At 42.8% G+C, this 17573-nt stretch overlaps 2 protein-coding genes across 3 annotated transcripts in view; one reads left to right on the top strand and one right to left on the bottom strand.

The window, feature by feature from the left end:
• The window catches only part of LOC110494878 (uncharacterized), an 8839-nt gene extending 2469 nt beyond the window's left edge, over positions 1-6370 (top strand). The window contains exons 2-4 of one of the 2 annotated variants that reach the window (XM_090195093.1): positions 2572-2798; positions 2829-3048; positions 5220-6370. In XM_090195093.1, the coding sequence (XP_090051219.1) occupies positions 2595-2798; positions 2829-3048; positions 5220-6034 (1239 nt within the window). In that variant the 5' untranslated portion in view covers positions 2572-2594 and the 3' untranslated portion in view covers positions 6035-6370. Of the gene's footprint in view, positions 1-2571; positions 3049-5219 lie in introns of both variants that reach the window. The other variant, XM_036973013.2, reaches the window with a different exon arrangement.
• A 1898-nt stretch (positions 6371-8268) lies between these two features.
• On the bottom strand, positions 8269-16872 carry LOC110494896 (uncharacterized). The gene is made up of 4 exons (XM_090194585.1): positions 16800-16872; positions 13609-13742; positions 10006-10095; positions 8269-9242 (listed from the first exon to the last, which is right to left on the bottom strand). The coding sequence occupies exons 1-4, from the start codon at positions 16870-16872 to the stop codon at positions 8397-8399; spliced, it is 1143 nt and encodes a 380-aa protein (XP_090050711.1). The 3' UTR covers positions 8269-8396.
• Positions 16873-17573: the final 701 nt, after the last annotated feature.

Raw genomic sequence — 17573 nt, forward strand, 5'->3', positions numbered from 1 at the left:
TTAGAGCGTTGGGCCAGTAACCGAAAGGTTGCGAGATCGAATCCCCGAGCTGAAAACATCTGTGATTCTGCCCCTGAACAAGGCCGTTAACCCACTGTTCCTAGGTCGTCATTGTAAATAAGAATTTGTTCTTAACTGACTTGCCTAGTTAAATAAAGGTAAAATAAATCATCCATATCTCCAGAAATAAGACAGATCCTGCTTCTGTTGCCTGTCTGAGTGTTTGTTTAATAGCCTACTGATTCCGTGAGCACCAAGCCTCACACAACCACACGTCGGATAAACTATTTCACAAATTTGGCTGTTTTTAATCTTTGCTGTACTAAAGGCTTTACACTTTTTTTCGTTAGACCAGATCGATTGTTTTTACACTGTTCCAAATTGTCTGGAAAATTATATAATAACCCTTATTTTTCCCCCTTTGATATCCTTCTTATTGTTATTCTTAAGATCATTATAATAATAAGTCATGTCATTATCATTAGTAGGCTTAGTACAGCACCATCGATCTGTAGGCCTAAGAGCACATCCTTAGTCTTTAATAGCGTCATTTACTAAGGCCTATATTTCAATACTTCTATGTAGGCTACTGTATCAATCAATTATTTGTTCATGTCATCACACAAGCACACGAGTCATTCCTGATGAGAAATGCAATCAAGCATTTCTGTTTTTAAAATAACAAAAGCGACCATTGAATAATTAGCCTTAAAGCATGTAAACCGTTCCATTTCGGGAAATTGCTTTCACAAATTAATGCAACGCTTTTTTAGTCTATGCTGTAATAAAGGCTTTTACAAACAAACAAAAAAACGTGACAACAGACACTGGTATGCTTATCATTTGTTTGGTGTTGTTTACGTTGTTCCAAACGGCCAGAAAAAAAGTATATTGTAATCTATCAGCACCTGTTTGGCACTATATAATATGCACTCAGTGCTGGCTCCTTACCTTCTTTTTTATAGATCTCCAGTATTTTCCATAACTAGTCACATTTATTCCACATAATCTGACTTCCCCTTTACCTCCTGAGTAACCAGTAAACATTCCCCCGTTTCCAGTTCATTTGTCACGTCCTCTGCATCCATTTAGCTGTCAAATGTTGCTGTCACGGTATTTGTTATAGTCAATGTATTATTGTGATTTTGATATGCTTTAGGGCAGCGCCTATTGCTTACATGCGTGAGATGCTTACAGGTTGAGGGAATAAGGAAGGTTTTTGCTAAACAAATGAAGGATTTCGGTAACAACTTTTCTGTCAGAAATGGCTGTAATTATATTGCAGCTTCAGCAACACGGACAAGGGTGATAAACACTGATGTTCTGTGGTGGTCGCTGCAGCAGGGAGGAGAGAGAGACAGGGTGATAAACACGGATGTTCTGTGGTGGTCTCTGCAGCAGGGAGGAGAGAGAGACCGGGTGATAAACACTGATGTTCTGTGGTGGTCTCTGCAGCAGGGAGGAGAGAGAGACAGGGTGATAAACACTGATGTTCTGTGGTGGTCGCTACAGCAGGGAGGAGAGAGAGACAGGGTGATAAACACGGATGTTCTGTGGTGGTCGCTGCAGCAGGGAGGAGAGAGACAGGGTGATAAACACCAATGTTCCGTGGTGGTCGCTGCAGCAGGGAGGAGAGAGAGACAGGGTGATAAACACTGTTCTGTGGTGGTCGCTACAGCAGGGAGGAGAGAGAGACAGGGTGATAAACACTGATGTTCTGTGGTGGTCGCTGCAGCAGGGAGGAGAGAGAGACAGGGTGATAAACACTGTTCTGTGGTGGTCGCTGCAGCAGAGAGGAGAGAGAGACAATAGAGCTCTACAACTGGCAGTCCTGTAGGAGTGCCATGATCATTTACAACACTTGAGTGAACAAAAATATAAAATGCAACATGTAATGTGTTGGTCCCATTTTTCATGAGCTGAAATAAGATCCCAGAAATGTTCCATTAGCATACAAAGCTTATTTCTCTGAAATGTTGTGCACAAAGTTGTTTACATCCCTTATAGTGAGCATCTCTAAATAATCCATCCACCTGACAGGTGTGGCATATCAAGAAGCTGATTAAACAGCATGGTCATTACACAGGTGCACCTTGTGCTGGGAACAATAAAAGGCCACTCTAAAATGTGCAGTTTTGTCATACACCACTATGCCACAGATGTCTCAGGTTTTGAGGGAGGGTACAAATGGCATACTGACTGCAGAAATGTCCAACAGAGCTGTTGCCAGATAATTCATGTTAATTTCTCTACCATAAGCCATCTCGAGTTGTTTTGGAGAATTTGGTAGTACATCCAACCAGCAGACCAGGTGTAACCACGCCAACCCAGACCTCCACATCACTGACACCTTCACCTGCGGGATCATCCTGAGAAGGGGGGGGGGGGTGCTGATGTGTATTTCTGTCTGTAATAAAGCCCTTTTGTGGGGAAAAATCATTCTGATTGGTTAGGCCTGACTTTGAAATTGTTACATGTTGTGTTTTTATATTTTTGTTCAGTATAGTTTCAGCTAGCTATGTGCAACTCACCCTCCACTCTATCTGCCTCTTATGACTATACCACCTGCAGATCCACCTACCTTCTAACCTGCCATGGCTGAGCCCAAGTCCATGGAGTCCCCAGGTTCTGGCTGTGGTGTTCCATCACAGAGAAGCTCACAGCAGGGTCCAGAGATGGTGTCAGTGAAGCTGGAAGACTGCAGTCAACCACTGGAACTCAATGTGATTGTCAAAGAGGAAGAAGAGGAGACAGAAATCCAAGAAGAGGTGGAGGAGAGAGCTGTCAAAGAAGAAGAGGTAGAGGAGAGAGCAGTCAAAGAAGAAGAGGTAGAGGAGAGAGCAGTCAAAGAAGAAGTGGAGGAAAGGGCAGTCGAAGAAGAGGTGGAGGAAAGAGCAGTCAAAGAAGAAGAGGAGGAGGAAAGAGCAGTCAAAGTAGAAGTAGAGGTGGAGGAAAGAGCAGTCAAAGAAGAAGAAGAAGAGGAGAACAGGGAAGTGTCTGCTCCAGATCTAGAGGAAGAGGAGGAAGTAGATAGTATCACTGACCCAGGTAAGTTCAGGTGTGGAGAGAGGTTGGTGGCTTGGTGACCACAGGGGATTCTAAAACCCTATTATAGTGCTTCTACTTGTATCAACAAGTATTTTAAAGCCCCCTTCAATGCTTTGTTTCTGATTCTAAAGGTCTTTTCACATCAACTGCGTTACATATTCTGGAAAAATATGGATGCTGATTTTTGACACACAAAACCATCAGAGTTGGGGTCAATTCAGGAATCGCATTGAAATTCCAATTCTCTTCAATGCTTTTCCATGAGGAAATGTTGGAATTGGGTTTACTTTCTGAATTGAAACGGAATTGACCCCAACCCTGAAAACCAAAACAAGTCTGATGCGTTTTTCCCCAAATATTGGTTCAACATCAAACGCTGCTGCAGAGAGGAAGGACTGTGTAATGAGATACATAATATTGTAGCGGGGCAATTCCACCATAACAGAATTGTCCTGAGACTTTTTACTTTAAATATATGCCAAACAAAAACCATTGATTTTCAAGAGTTAATAAACCATACAACTCTATGCACAAGGACTACTTTTAACCATTTCCTCTGAATATTTTTGACAAAAATAAATTTTACTGGAAGAACTGTGCAGATGCAAAGTTTAGAAACAGTTTTGTGTCCACGTTTTCCCAAAACTCTAAAATATCTGCTCTGAATTTAGATTCAACAATATCTGTAGAAATCATGGGGTCTCAGCTATGACATGACACATTGACTTTGGAAAAAAAAAAATATTTTGGTTATTGAAGTGGATTTACACCCGGTAACGGAATTGTGGTAACGGATTTTCATCATGGATTCCTGATCTGTACTACACAGAAATGGAGATCATTTGGATATGGATGTCACTCTCTTCATGGTGATGTACCCTAAATAGGTACATAAAAGGTATAACTATGCAATATCCTACTTTGGGCATTATTCTACACTGGCTAGCTATTTTAATGAGCTCTGCCTCCAAACGACCAAATTAGGTCGGTCCGGGTCTGGACCAAATCTGAACGAATCATAAACGTCTACTGTACTTAACTCTATTGTACTGAACTATACTCTACTGTGCTGTCCAAACCTGTGAACCCAATTGTGTTTTGTGACTACTATGATTATCCATTGTAGCCAATTACAATTTACGTTACCGATTTTTCAGAAATGATGTTACTGATTTTGGTCATTTCGAGTTAACACTTTACTGATATCAATTTTCTTTTGAATCATTAAAACATTAAAATGTAATAAATAGTTCTACCTTTTACTTGTTATTTCTGTGAACTTTCATTATCCTCCTCATGAGGGAGAGAAATGAGACAATATCTTCAAGATATGTGGGTTTCTGGTAACAGAATTACAAGGCAATGTTTCTTAAGCTTACGGAAGGCAGAGAAGTTGATCCTAATCTAAATAGAAGTGCTAATATTAGTTGGCGTCTTTACTTCCTTATTGTGTTCTGATGTATTTCTGATACCGTAAAACTTGTTTTTACCGAAGACCCCTTTACCATCTGTTTGACCAGAAATATTTGCTTATTTCACATTTTTAGGATGGAAAATGTTTAAAATGTGTATATATGCCGTAATTTCTCAAATATAGACCACTTTTCATTTGACATCTAATTTGACATGCTCCTATGAACTTCACATGTTGGTGCTCATGGGTCCTTTTACATAGAAATTACCTGGTGCTCATGGGTCCTTTTACATAGAAATGACCTGGTGCTCATGGGTCCTTTTACATGGAAATGACCTGGTGCTCATGGGTCCTTTTACATGGAAATGACCTGGTGCTCATGGGTCCTTTTACATAGAAATGACCTGGTGCTCATGGGTCCTTTTACATGGAAATGACCTGGTGCTCATGGGTCCTTTTACATGGAAATGACCTGGTGCTCATGGGTCCTTTTACATGGAAATGACCTGGTGCTCATGGGTCCTTTTACATAGAAATGACCTGGTGCTCATGGGTCCTTTTACATGGAAATGACCTGGTGCTCATGGGTCTGAATAAATTATTGACGGATTGCAGAAGGATGATATTTCGCAATTGGTGTGAAAGGCATCATAAACATGACAGGCTCGTATTTTTCTTTTTGGTCCGAATTATTAGGACAAAAAATGGACTTGGTGAGAAAAATGCCTTAACCACATATCTGTTCATATCCCCACAGGAGAGATCTCCAACCCAGGTTCAGACAGTGAGCACAGTTCCACAGCATCAGGAAACCATAAACAACACAGACGGAGGAACTCAAGACAGAAACATCACCACTGCATGGACTGCTTCACTAGTTTCTATGATCCAGAGGAGTTGAGAAGACACACTTGTAGGCCAAGACCCTGCTCAGATTGCAGAGACAGTTCTATTTGTCCAATTCACCTCAAATCAAAACCGACAAAAAAAAGAAAGACACACCCATGTGGTCAATGTGGAAAGAGTTTTCAGACCCCAAGCAAACTAAACATACACCAGCGAACTCACACAGGGGAGAAACCTTTCCATTGCTCTGTTTGTGGGAAGAGTTTTTCTCTTTCACAGAACTTAAATAGACACCAAATAACTCACACGGGAAAGAAGCCTTTCCTCTGCTCTCAGTGTGGGAAGAGTTTCAGTCATTCATCAACTCTGAAGACACACCAGCTAATTCACACAGGAGAGAAGCATCACCACTGCTCTCAGTGTGGGAAGGGTTTCAGTCGGGCAGGAGACCTAACGAGACACCAGTTCACTCACACAGGAAATAAACTTTTCCACTGCTCTCAGTGTGGGAATGGTTTCAGTCGAGTAGCAGCCCTGAAGGTACACCAGCAAACACACACCGGAGAGAAGCCTTACCACTGCTCTGTTTGCGGGATGAGTTTTTCCCTTTTACAGACCCTAAATAGACACCAGCTTACACACACACGAGAGAAGCCTAATCACTGCTCTGAGTATGGGAAAGGTTTCGGACACTCATCAAATCTAACGACATATCTGTTAAAGTGAGTTCTGCTGCTTTTTATTATGGGAATAGGACCCCCCCCCCCCCCAAATAGGACAGGGGTTCTGGCATTAACGTCCACACAAGTTGTCTCTGGTCATCTGGATCACTGCTCAGCGGTTACCTAACCTATTGTTTTACCACTTCAACCCTGGGTAACCCTGGTAACATCTTATAAACCTTGAGTATCATGTAATAAACACTGGATGTCTAATAAATTATGGTAATCATGGGTATAATAGGTAGATATTTGTGGAGGTGAAGGAAGACAACCTTTTAACTTGGGTGTCATGTTATAAACACTGTAGCTATATTATGAAATAAAAATGATAGTGGCGAAAGTAGAGGATTCAAAGTCATGTGTTGGAGTTTGAGTATTGTAGTACGTTGGCATTATGGGTTATTGTGTGTAGATTGATGAGGAAAATAAATAGTTAAATTCATTTTAGAATAAGGCTGTAACAAAATGTGGAAAAAGTCCAGGGATATGAATACTTTCTGAATGCACTGTAAGGTGGTATTTGGGCTTCATTTTTCAAGATTTAATTTTTAATCACACGATTTTTGTAAAAGTTATGCAACACACTTTGAAAGGTGGTGACCCGAGGATGACTTTACTAAAGTGATCCGCTTGATCTTGCCCAGTGACTGGAGTCAGGAACGTGTGCACGTGCATGCAATTTGAATGCATTTCAATGAATGGGAATGGAGCTGCTGCATTCAATTACTTGACGATTACTTGAATAATTAGGGGTTCTCTGTAGTCTTTTTTTTATATGCTCAAATGACTGAGGCATAGATTGTTAACTGTTTTTATTCTAATTTGGCACACAAAAACTAGAGGCCATGAGTAGCTTGGTCAATAATAATGGCACTGATTGGCCTATAGGTGGCTCTGTTATAAGCAGCCTCACGTAAACCCTCATATTCTTCTCTCCATTTGACCAAGAGACTTGAAACTTTGTATGAATGTTTCTTTCCTCGTGCTGAACACATTTGCCTCAGGGACCCACAAGGTTTGTCAGGATAGAGGAAAATCTATCTTGGAAATTTCTGAAAACATTTGAAAAACTTCTCATGAACCATAAGTCCAAATAACACCCAAACCATTAACTTAGTTTGAGAAAAGCCAAGGGATTGGTTAAGAGACGGCTGAGTTATTGATAAATCAGAAAATCAGATTTTACTTGTCCATTTAAATCCTTTGTAAATCCACTCCACAATGGCCATAATGGAAACTTGCAACTTTTTTTTAGGGTCATCAAAGCCATTACTATGATGAACATTGTTAACTTTGGCATTGATATCTTAAGCAATTAAGGAAACCATTAACAATTCACTTTGACTATGTAATGCTAATAATTAAAATCAATCATACAAAATATTATTCTCATGGACTAAAAGTCAAATTCACTCCAAATGTGGTCCTTGGACTAATCACAATAGTCCCTAAAGAGTTTGAGAAAACAACATTTATGCATTCAAATATAGCCACACTAAATGATAAAAATACTTCAAATCTTCTCATGAACCATAGAACCAAATATGGAATGTATATCCATGGTACATGTCTTAACTTAGTTTGAGAAAAGTTTAGGGATTGGTCAAAAGATGGCTCAGTTAATTTGATTTTACGTTTCCATTTAAACCTCCGTAAATCCAGTGTTTGGTTTTCATAGTAATGTAGTAATTAATTTTTTTTCTGTCAATGACATTCGCCTTGATGTGATTGGTGTGAAGCCAAATCCAAACTGGCCTCCCTTGACACTTTGTTTTGGTGCGCCAGGACCATTCACAGTTGAGCTCACTCAAGTTTAATTCGAAGCTGATTGGCTATTATTATATAATGTTTTATCAAGGGAGGCCAAATCCTTGCTAGTTTCCCTTGCATTCAATGCTACAGGCGTCAACAATAATCATACCATTCTTGACCAGAGAGAATCAGATAGATGGTCAACACATAGGTGCTCGCTCAGGTATTTTCTCTGGTGAGATACATTCAGCCTCTTGGGGCGGCAGGGTAGCCTAGTGGTTAGAACGTTCGACTAGCAACCTTCAAGTTCAAACCCCCGAGCTGACAAGGTACAAATATGTCGTTCTGCCCCTGAACAGGCAGTTAACGCACTGTTCCTAGGCCGTCATTGAAAATAAGAATTTGTTCTTAACTGACTTGCCTAGTTAAATAAAGGTAAAATACATAAAAAAAATTATGACTTGAAAGAAAATGATGAAATATAGATAAAGTTATATTTTAAAAAATCCTGTCTTCCCTTGGCATCCATGAATACACCCCTGGGCATCCATGAATACGAGGCCTCGTCGGATGAGTCCCCGGTGTCTGTAGCCTCGTCGGATGAGTCCCCGGTGTCAGTAGCCTCGTCGGATGTGTCCCGTGTCTGTAGCCTCGTCGAATGTGTCCCCTGTGTCTGTAGCCTCGACGAATGAGTCCCCTGTGTCTGTAGCCTCGTCGGATGTGTCCCCTGTGTCTGTAGCCTCGTCGGATGTGTCCCCTGTGTCTGTAGCCTCGTCGGATGTGTCCCCTGTGTCTGTAGCCTCGTCGAATGTGTCCCCTGTGTCTGTAGCCTCGTCGAATGTGTCCCCTGTGTCTGTAGCCTCGTCGAATGTGTCCCCTGTGTCTGTAGCCTCGTCGAATGTGTCCCCTGTGTCTGTAGCCTCGTCGAATGTGTCCCCTGTGTCTGTAGCCTCGTCGAATGTGTCCCCTGTGTCTGTAGCCTCGTCGAATGTGTCCCCTGTGTCTGTAGCCTCGTCGAATGTGTCCCCTGTGTCTGTAGCCTCGTCGGATGTGTCCCCTGTGTCTGTAGCCTCGTCGGATGTGTCCCCTGTGTCTGTAGCCTCGTCGAATGTGTCCCCTGTGTCTGTAGCCTCGTCGAATTTGTCCCCTGTGTCTGTAGCCTCGTCGAATGTGTCCCCTGTGTCTGTAGCCTCGTCGAATGTGTCCCCTGTGTCTGTAGCCTCGTCGAATGTGTCCCCTGTGTCTGTAGCCTCGTCGAATGTGTCCCCTGTGTCTGTAGCCTCGTCGAATGTGTCCCCTGTGTCTGTAGCCTCGTCGAATGTGTCCCCTGTGTCTGTAGCCTCGTCGAATGTGTCCCCTGTGTCTGTAGCCTCGTCGAATGTGTCCCCTGTGTCTGTAGCCTCGTCGAATGTGTCCCCTGTGTCTGTAGCCTCGTCGAATGTGTCCCCTGTGTCTGTAGCCTCGGGGGACACAAAACTTACAATTAGAGCATGTACTGGCCAACAATTGGAGTTTCACTCACATGCTGGGAGAAAAAAAAAGTGTCTTTAATAGTGCTATAGAGAGCGTTGTATGAGTTGAGCTCTTGGTAGCCTGGCACGGTTGTCTGTGGCTGGTTGCTTGGTGGTCTCGCGTTGTGCCGGGCCTGCTGGGTTTCAGTGTTGGGTGAAGCCTCTCGCAGTTGTGTCGGGCATGTCCCCGTGTCAACAGGCGAACAGCGTAGAGAAGCACCGCACAGCAGTAACGAGGTAGACGTCCGTTGGTTGAGATGTCCCCAGTCCAAATCCTGCTGAAGGTAAGTTCCAGTTCCTTTAATTAACTCTAGTTCTGGGGGCGTGTTTAGCAATTAGTTTGGGGAGGGAGAAGGTGATGTCTAGCTCCATGGAGGATGACCTGTCCAGCTCCGGGACTGACCTTTCTAGCTCCAAGGAGATCAGAGCCGTCTGCATCCCCCCCAACGACCTACTGGAGTAACAGGTTAATCTTGAGGTCAATGACAACCGTTTTAAAATCCTATCCGAAATATGGCACCCTATGCAGGGCAATGTCCTGAATTTACTGCCCTGGGATCTCCTTAGACCAGAGGGAAAGTGCCCTTTACTTGGCCCTCCAACACAACTTCCAGCAGCATTTGGTCTCCCATCCAGGGACAGACCAAAACTGATCCTGCTTAGCTTCATAGGCAAGCCAGCAGTGATACAGGGCAGGACCAGTGGGACTTACCTGATTCAGACCCGCCCCCTTGGTTACGAGCAGCACAATGACGTTGCCAAAGGCTACAGCCAGCAGCACTGACTTCAGGTTAGGTGGGGCCTGTAATGAACATAGACATATTGTTTAGAATTTGTAGGGAAGAGCAGGGACATTAGTACAGATCACACAGCTCTGGGGGATCAGAAAATGTCTCTCCTTGTAATTCCAAATAATTAACCCTAGCCTTGGATACCCAAGGCACTTCATGTATACTGAACAAAAATATTAACCTAACGGGTAGTGTTGGTCCTCATGAGCTGAAATAAGAGCTTATTTCTCTCAAAGTTTGAACAAATTTGTTTACATCCCTGTAAGTGAGCATTTCTCTTTTGTCAAGATAATCCATCCACCTGACAGGTGTAGCATATCAATAAGCTGATTAAACAGCATGATCATTACACAGGTGCACCTTGTGCTGATGACAATAAAAGGCCACTAAAATGTGCAGTTACATCACACAACGGCACAGATGTCTCAAGTTTTTAGGGTAGCGTGCAATTGACATGCCGACTGCAGGAATGGCCATCAAGAGCTGTTGCCAGAGAAGCCGCTTCCAACGTCGTTTTAATGAATTTGGCAGCACGTCCATCCGCCCTCAACCGCAGACCATGTGTAATCACACCAGTCCAGGACCTCCACATCCGGCATCTTCATCTGTGGCATGGTCTGAGACCAGCCACTCTGACAGCTGATGAAACTTTGGGTTAGAAATGGTCTTAGGGAAGCTCATAGGCTTGTCGTCTTCACCAGGGTCTTGACCTGAACTGCAATTCGGCGTCATACAGACTTCAGTGGGAAAATGTTCACCTTTGATGGCCACTGGCACGCTGAAGAAGTGTGATCTTCACGGATGAATCCCGGTTTCAACTGTACCGGGCAGATAGATGGCAGACAGCATGTATGGCGTCATGTGGGTGAGTGGTTTGCTGATGTCAACAGAGTGCCCCATGGTGGCGTTTTGGTATGGGCATGCATAAGCTACGGACAACATACACAATTGCATTTTAGCGATGGCTATTTGAATGCACAGAGATCCCGTGGCCCATTGTCATGCCATTCATTCGTCGCCATCACCTCATGTTTAAGCATGATAATGCACGGGCCCATGTCACAAAGATCTGTACAACATTTCCTGGAAGCTGAAAATGTCCGTTATTCCATAGCCCGCATACTCACCAGCCATGTCACCCATCTAATTGATACAAAGAATGAATGGGCTACATTTATCACTCAAACAAAGTGTTATGAGTGAGTGCACCAAAAACATATTTCCAGGGTGTATATGCATCCTCTTCTCAGTGCAGCCTCTTGCAACACCACGGGTAGGAGAAGGATACCTGCGAAAGTAATGCTTTGACGCCAAGTGTGCTCATATTGTTGCTACTTTAACTGTTGTGCTAGCTAACATGCTACTGAACCGTGACGCTAGCATATTGACATGCATATGTTATTAAAAGACAGCGACATTCACCAAAAAAGTGTTTAGGCAAGTCATTAGTTATCTAACTTAGCTAGATATCACATTAATTGTGCAAAAAATATAGCTAACATTAATTAGCTAAGCGCTAGCCAGTTAACGTTAGCTATCTAGATAGTCAGTCAGTAGCGCTGACAGATTGAAACTGATATCAATAAAATGTGTTTTACTCTATCCCATCTAGGCATCAATTAGCTAACACTATTTTAAAGTTTATTAGGAAGTTAGACACTCACCGGACAACTTCGGTAGGAAGCCAGCTAGATAGTTTGGTTTCCATTTTCCAACGGATTCTTCTTCTCCCCCTGCTGACTGGTCGTCAACGGTTACTGGTCTTGGAACTCATGTGTTCACCAGAAATGGCTTCTGGTAAACTATTTGCCACTAGTTGCAATAAATATTATTGTTGCCAAAGGTTTGCTGCAGATTATCCACCAGTGTCAAACATTTGCAAACTATTTAGTTTGCAGGAAGATTGCCGCAACAAATACATTTTTGTAAGCGTGACTGGCTAGTTACCAAAGAAACATGCAGTGCATATAAATATTTCAAACTCATTATTTTACACTATCTTATCACAGCACTAGCAAACTTGTTCTTTTTGCTTGCCATATCAACGTCTATTGGAGGTGCCTGAAAGAGATCCTGTAGGGAAATTGAGTCAGCATGTAGTGCTTCCACTGACAGTTGGTTGGCCTATTTATAGACAACAGTACTCAAGAAGGGCTTCCCCTGGATCGTGTGTGTCTGGTCTTGTGTGTGTGTGTGTGTGTGTGTCTTTAGGAAACAGACAGTGGATCACCAGTGTGTGTGTGTGTAAAAGGACACAAAATGAAACATCTTTAAATATGTTTACATGACATTTCAATCAAGTGTATTTTATAAAGCCCTTTTTGCATCAGCTGTTGTCTCAAAGTGCTATACTTTACCAGCCTTAAGACCAAGGGCTTCCCCTGGGTTGGCTGGCAGTATTTCTGGACTACTGTGGTGTGTGTGCTCTTTAGGAAACAGAGGATCAAGGCAGTACTCAAGAAGGGCTTCCCCTGGGTTGGCTGGCAGTATTGATGGACTACCGTGGTGTGTGTGCTCTTGAGGAAACAGAGGATCAAGACAGTACTCAAGAAGGGCTTCCCCTGGGTTGGCTGGCAGTATTGATGGACTACCGTGGTGTGTGTGCTCTTTAGGAAACAGAGGATCAAGGCAGTACTCAAGAAGGGCTTCCCCTGGGTTGGCTGGCAGTATTGATGGACTACCGTGGTGTGTGTGCTCTTTAGGAAACAGACAGTGGATCACCAGTGTGTGTGTGTGTAAAAGGACACAAAATGAAACATCTTTAAATATGTTTACATGACATTTCAATCAAGTGTATTTTCTAAATCCATTTTTTTTTTTTTTACATCAGCTGTTGTCTCAAAGTGCTATACTTTACCAGCCTAAAGCCCCAAAGACCAAGCCATGCAGATGTAGAAGCACAGTGGCGAGGAAAAACTGAAATCAATCAAATAAAAAATGTCACATACGCCGAATACAACAGACTTTACCATGAAATGCTTACTTTCTCAACAATGCAGAGTTAAAAGTAAGAAACGATGAGCAAATAAATAAATACTAAAAAAAATAAATAGTAACACAAAAAAATAGTAACACAATAAAATAGTAAAGAGGCTATATACAAGCAGTACCGGTACCGAGTCAATGTGCAGGGGTACAAGGTAGTTGAGGTAATTGAGGTACTATGTACATGTAGGTAGGTTTAAAAGTGACTAGGAAATCAGGATAGATAATAAACACAGTAGCAGCAGTATGTGTGAAAGTGTGTGTGGATTTTTTAAAATTTTATATATATATATATACTTTTCAAAAAGGGGTTCAATGCAAATAGTTTGAATCGCCATTTGATTCATTGTTCAGCAGTCTTATGGCTTCAGGGTAGAAGCTGTTCAGGAGCCTTTTGGTCCCAGACTTGGGGCTGGAGTCTTTGACACAGCCTGTTATAGAGGTCTTGGATGGCAAGGAGCTCAGCCCTAGTGATGTACTGGACCGTATGCACTACACTCTGTAGCGCCTTGCGGTCGAATGCCAAGTAGTTGACATACCAAGCGGTGATGCAGCCTGTAGCGGTGATGCAGTTTCCTGTAGTCCGCGATCAGCTCCTTGGTGTCACTGACTTTAAGGGGGAGGTTGTTGTCCTGGTACCACACTGCCAGGTCTATGACCTTCTCCTTGTAGGCTGTCTCATTGTCATCGGTGATCAGGCCTAACACTGTCGTGTTGTCGGCAAACTTAATGAGGGAGTTGGGAGTCGTGCCCAGTCACGCAGTTGTGGGTGAACAGGGAGTACAGGATGGGACTAAGCACGCACCCCTGATGGGCCCACGTGTTGAGGGTCAATGTGGCGAATGTGTAGTTTCCTACCCTCAACACCTGGGGGAGGCCCGTCAGGAAGTCCACGGTGGTGTTCCAAAATGTATACTTGTGTTCTATTTAGAGCGTAAAAAGGGTTATGGAAGTCATCTGTCACTTTTCACGTGGGATTCCAAACAAAGGAACGCGAAAAGGCAAGTGTGTACTAAGATTACCAGAAGTTCTATAAGCGTACATGGGAGAGCTGGAAAACAAAGCACGCACGGGAGCATACTTCTCTGTTCCCTTTGATGGGGAAGCTATCCCACAACACCTTGCGACACAGCGAAAATTTAAAAAAAGCTTCTATATTAATGGCAGACTGAAGACCGTTTTGGGGAAAAAATATTCCTGAGGAATAAGGAATAACTTTAAGTATTACGTTTTATTTATTCACCAAATTACATTTTCATATGAATTTTGTATTCAAATGTTAAGTCATTGCTGTTTATCAGCCCCGCTAGCCAAGCGAAGTTATCTTGTCAGATGCGATGGCTAGCTAGCTAGCTAGCAGGCAATCTCATCCTAGTTATCAGCTGTTTAGGGATGAACAACTAAATTAACTAATCATAAAATCAGCAGTGTCAACATTTTTTTGATTTTTTTTAATGTTTATGCTGAATTGGTGAACTTGCTAGCTAGCTAATTTCAATTTGTTTTCAGGAACAGATGGCAACTGATGCATTCATTTCACTCCGTGGCATTGCCGTGGTAGGACAAAATAGTGGTGACCGAAGTCAGCGTGCATGCGCCCGGCCCGCCACAAGGAGTTGCTAGAGCACGACGGGAGAAGGACAAACCCTCCCCTAACCCAGACGACGCTGGGCTAATTGTGCGCCGCCTCATGGGTCTCCTGGTCGCGACTGGTTGCTGTCTCCATCATCCTTAAATGGAAGAAGTTTGGAACCACCAAGAGCTAGCCGCCCGGCCATACTGAGAAATCGGGGGAGAAGGGCCTGGGTCCAGGAGAGGACCAACAACCCAATGGCCACTCTGACAGAGCTCCAGAGTTCCTCTGTGTTCCTCTGATGGGAGAACCTTCTAGAAGGACAACCATCTTTGCAGCACTTCACCAATCAGACCATTATGGTAGAGTGGCCAGTCAGAAGCTACTCCTCAGTAAAAGGCACATGACAGCCCACTTGGAGTTTGCCAAAAGGCACCTAAAGGACTCTCAGATCATGAGAAACAAGATTCTCTGGCCTGATTTCCAAGCATCACGTCTGGAGGAAACCTGTCACCATCTCTACGGTGAAGCATGGTGGTGGCAGCATCACGCTGTGGGGATGTTTTTCAGCGGCAGAGACTGGGAGACTAGTCATGATCGAGGGAAAGATGAACGTAACAAAGTACAGAGAGATGCTTGATGAAAACCTGCTCCAGAGCACTCAGGACCTCCGACTGTGGTAACGGTTCACCTTCCAACAGGACAATGACCCTAAGCACACAGCCAAGAAGATGCAGTAGTGGCTTCGGGACAAGTCTCAATGTCCTTGAGTGACCCAGCCATAGCCTGGACATGAATCCGATCAAACATCTATGGAGAGACCTGAAAATAACTGTGCAGCAACGCTCCTCATCCAACCGGACAGAGCTTGAGAGGATCTGCAGAGAAGAATGTGAGAAACTCCCCAAATACAGGTGTGCCTAGCTTGTAGCGTCATACCCAAGAAGACTCAGGGCTGTAATCGCTGCCAAAGGTGCTTCAACAAAGTACTGAGTAAAGCGTCTGAATACTTATGTAAATGTGAAATTTATTTTATTTTTATTTTATATAAATGTACAAACATTTATAAAATCCTTATTTTCCTTTGTCATTATGGGGTATTGTGTTTAGATTGATGAGGGATAAAACGATTTTCATACATTTTAGAATAAGGCTGTAACGTAACTGTCACGCCATGGTCTTAGTATTTTGTGTTTTCTTTATTATTTTGGTCAGGCCAGGGTGTGACATGGGTTAATTATGTGGTGTGTTTTGTCTTGTTTTTTTTGTAGGTATTGGGATTGTGGCTTAGTGGGGTTGTCTAGAAAAGTCTATGGTTGCCTGAAGTGGTTCTCAATCAGAGGCAGGTGTTTATCGTTGTCTCTGATTGGGAACCATATTTAGGCAGCCATATTCTTTGAGTGTTTCGTGGGTGATTGTTCCTGTCTCTGTTTGCGCCAGATAAGGCTGTTTAGGTTTTCACGTTAGGTTTCTTGTTTTGTATTATTCATGTTTATATTTTGTTAAACATGTATCGAAATAACCACGCTGCATTTTGGTTCTCCTCTCCTTTGATGGAAGAAAACCGCAACAGTAACAAAATGTGAAAAAGTGAAGGGGTCTGAATACTTTCTGTATGCACTATCTGTTTGATATGCAAAATTTAACATTCCCCTTTATGATTAGCCAGTGTTTGTTTTGTATCAAATGCATTTAGATTACATTAGGATGAAGTAGTCTAGGCCTTCTAATCTAGTTGACTTTCCAGCAGGTCAGCACTGTAGCTATTCCGTCTGGCCCTGTGACCGTACATACATATGTTTAAAGGTCTTACTCACATCAGCTACGGAGAGAGTGATCACACAGTCATCCGGAACTGCTGGTGGTCTCTTGCATGGTTCAGTGTTGCTTGCCTCGAAGTGAACATAGAAGGTACTTAACAGCTCGTCTGGTAAGCTTGCACCACTGGGAAGCTCGCGACTGGGTTTCCTTTGGTAATCTGTGATAGTTTGCAAGCGCTGCCACATCCTACAACCGTCAGAACCTTCATTAGAGGAATGTGATCAAAGAGGTGGTTGATGAAAAGTGTAGTGACGATCTTGTTGAGGGCTAGTCTGGGAACCAGCCTGAGTCGTGTAGCCACTGGACTTCTTCTCCTTCACAATCTGTAGCACCTACATGGGTGATTCCTCAGCAGCTCTGGGTGCCAGAAAGCTCTCCACACACAGTTCAGATTCAAAATAGCAGTCATCTTCACTATGAGCCCTCTGCCTCAGCACTGCATCACTGTACTGCATCTTCCATTCCTCTCAAGCTTCAAATTATGTTTTCAAAAGATCAGGAACCATCAGCCAGGGGAAACAAAAAAGATGGCACAGGGTCCAGATCAGGGGAGATCAATCTTCATGGTCAATCTTTGTGTACATTTTTTTTTTAAGACAATCATGGTACCAATAATTGTTTCGATGACACCAGATGTATTTTAGGTTAACTCTTTATGGTGTGGCTGGCTAGCTAGCAAGCTGGCTAATTGTTTTTTTTCCCCCCCCGAATGATGTATCTGGAACAATGACTGTATATACAGTACCAGTCAAAAGTTTGGGCATTCTTACTATTTTCTACATTGTAGAATAATAGTGAAGACATCCAAACTATGAAATAACTTCTGAAATCATGTAGTAACCAAAAAAAGTATATATTTATATTTGAGATTCTTCAAAGTAGCCACCATTTGCCTTGATGACAGCTTTGCACACTCTTGGCATTCTCTCAACCAGCTTCACCTGGAATGCTTTTCCAACAGTCTTGAAGAAGTTCCCACGTGTGCTGAGCATACATCTTTTTTTTAGAACTTGTAGCAGCATACAATTCAAAAAGAGAAAATCTATTTAATTCTATGCATAACATTATTCAGTGTTTAAATTAATACATCTGTGTCGACTACACCATTTC

This window comes from Oncorhynchus mykiss, chromosome 13 (genome assembly GCF_057628025.1).
Source record: "Oncorhynchus mykiss isolate SJ-2025 chromosome 13, ASM5762802v1, whole genome shotgun sequence".
Lineage (NCBI taxonomy): Eukaryota > Metazoa > Chordata > Actinopteri > Salmoniformes > Salmonidae > Oncorhynchus > Oncorhynchus mykiss.

Coding starts and splice junctions, on each gene's coding strand:
- LOC110494896 (XM_090194585.1), bottom strand. CDS start 16,872: ATGACTGCTATTTTGAATCTGAACTGTGTGTGGAGAGCTTTCTGGCAC. Junction 13,743..16,799: donor GCTGCTGAGGAATCACCCAT/GTAGGTGCTACA, acceptor ACAATGAGACAG/CCTACAAGGAGAAGGTCATA. Junction 10,096..13,608: donor ACAGGCTGCATCACCGCTTG/GTATGTCAACTA, acceptor TGTTCATTACAG/GCCCCACCTAACCTGAAGTC.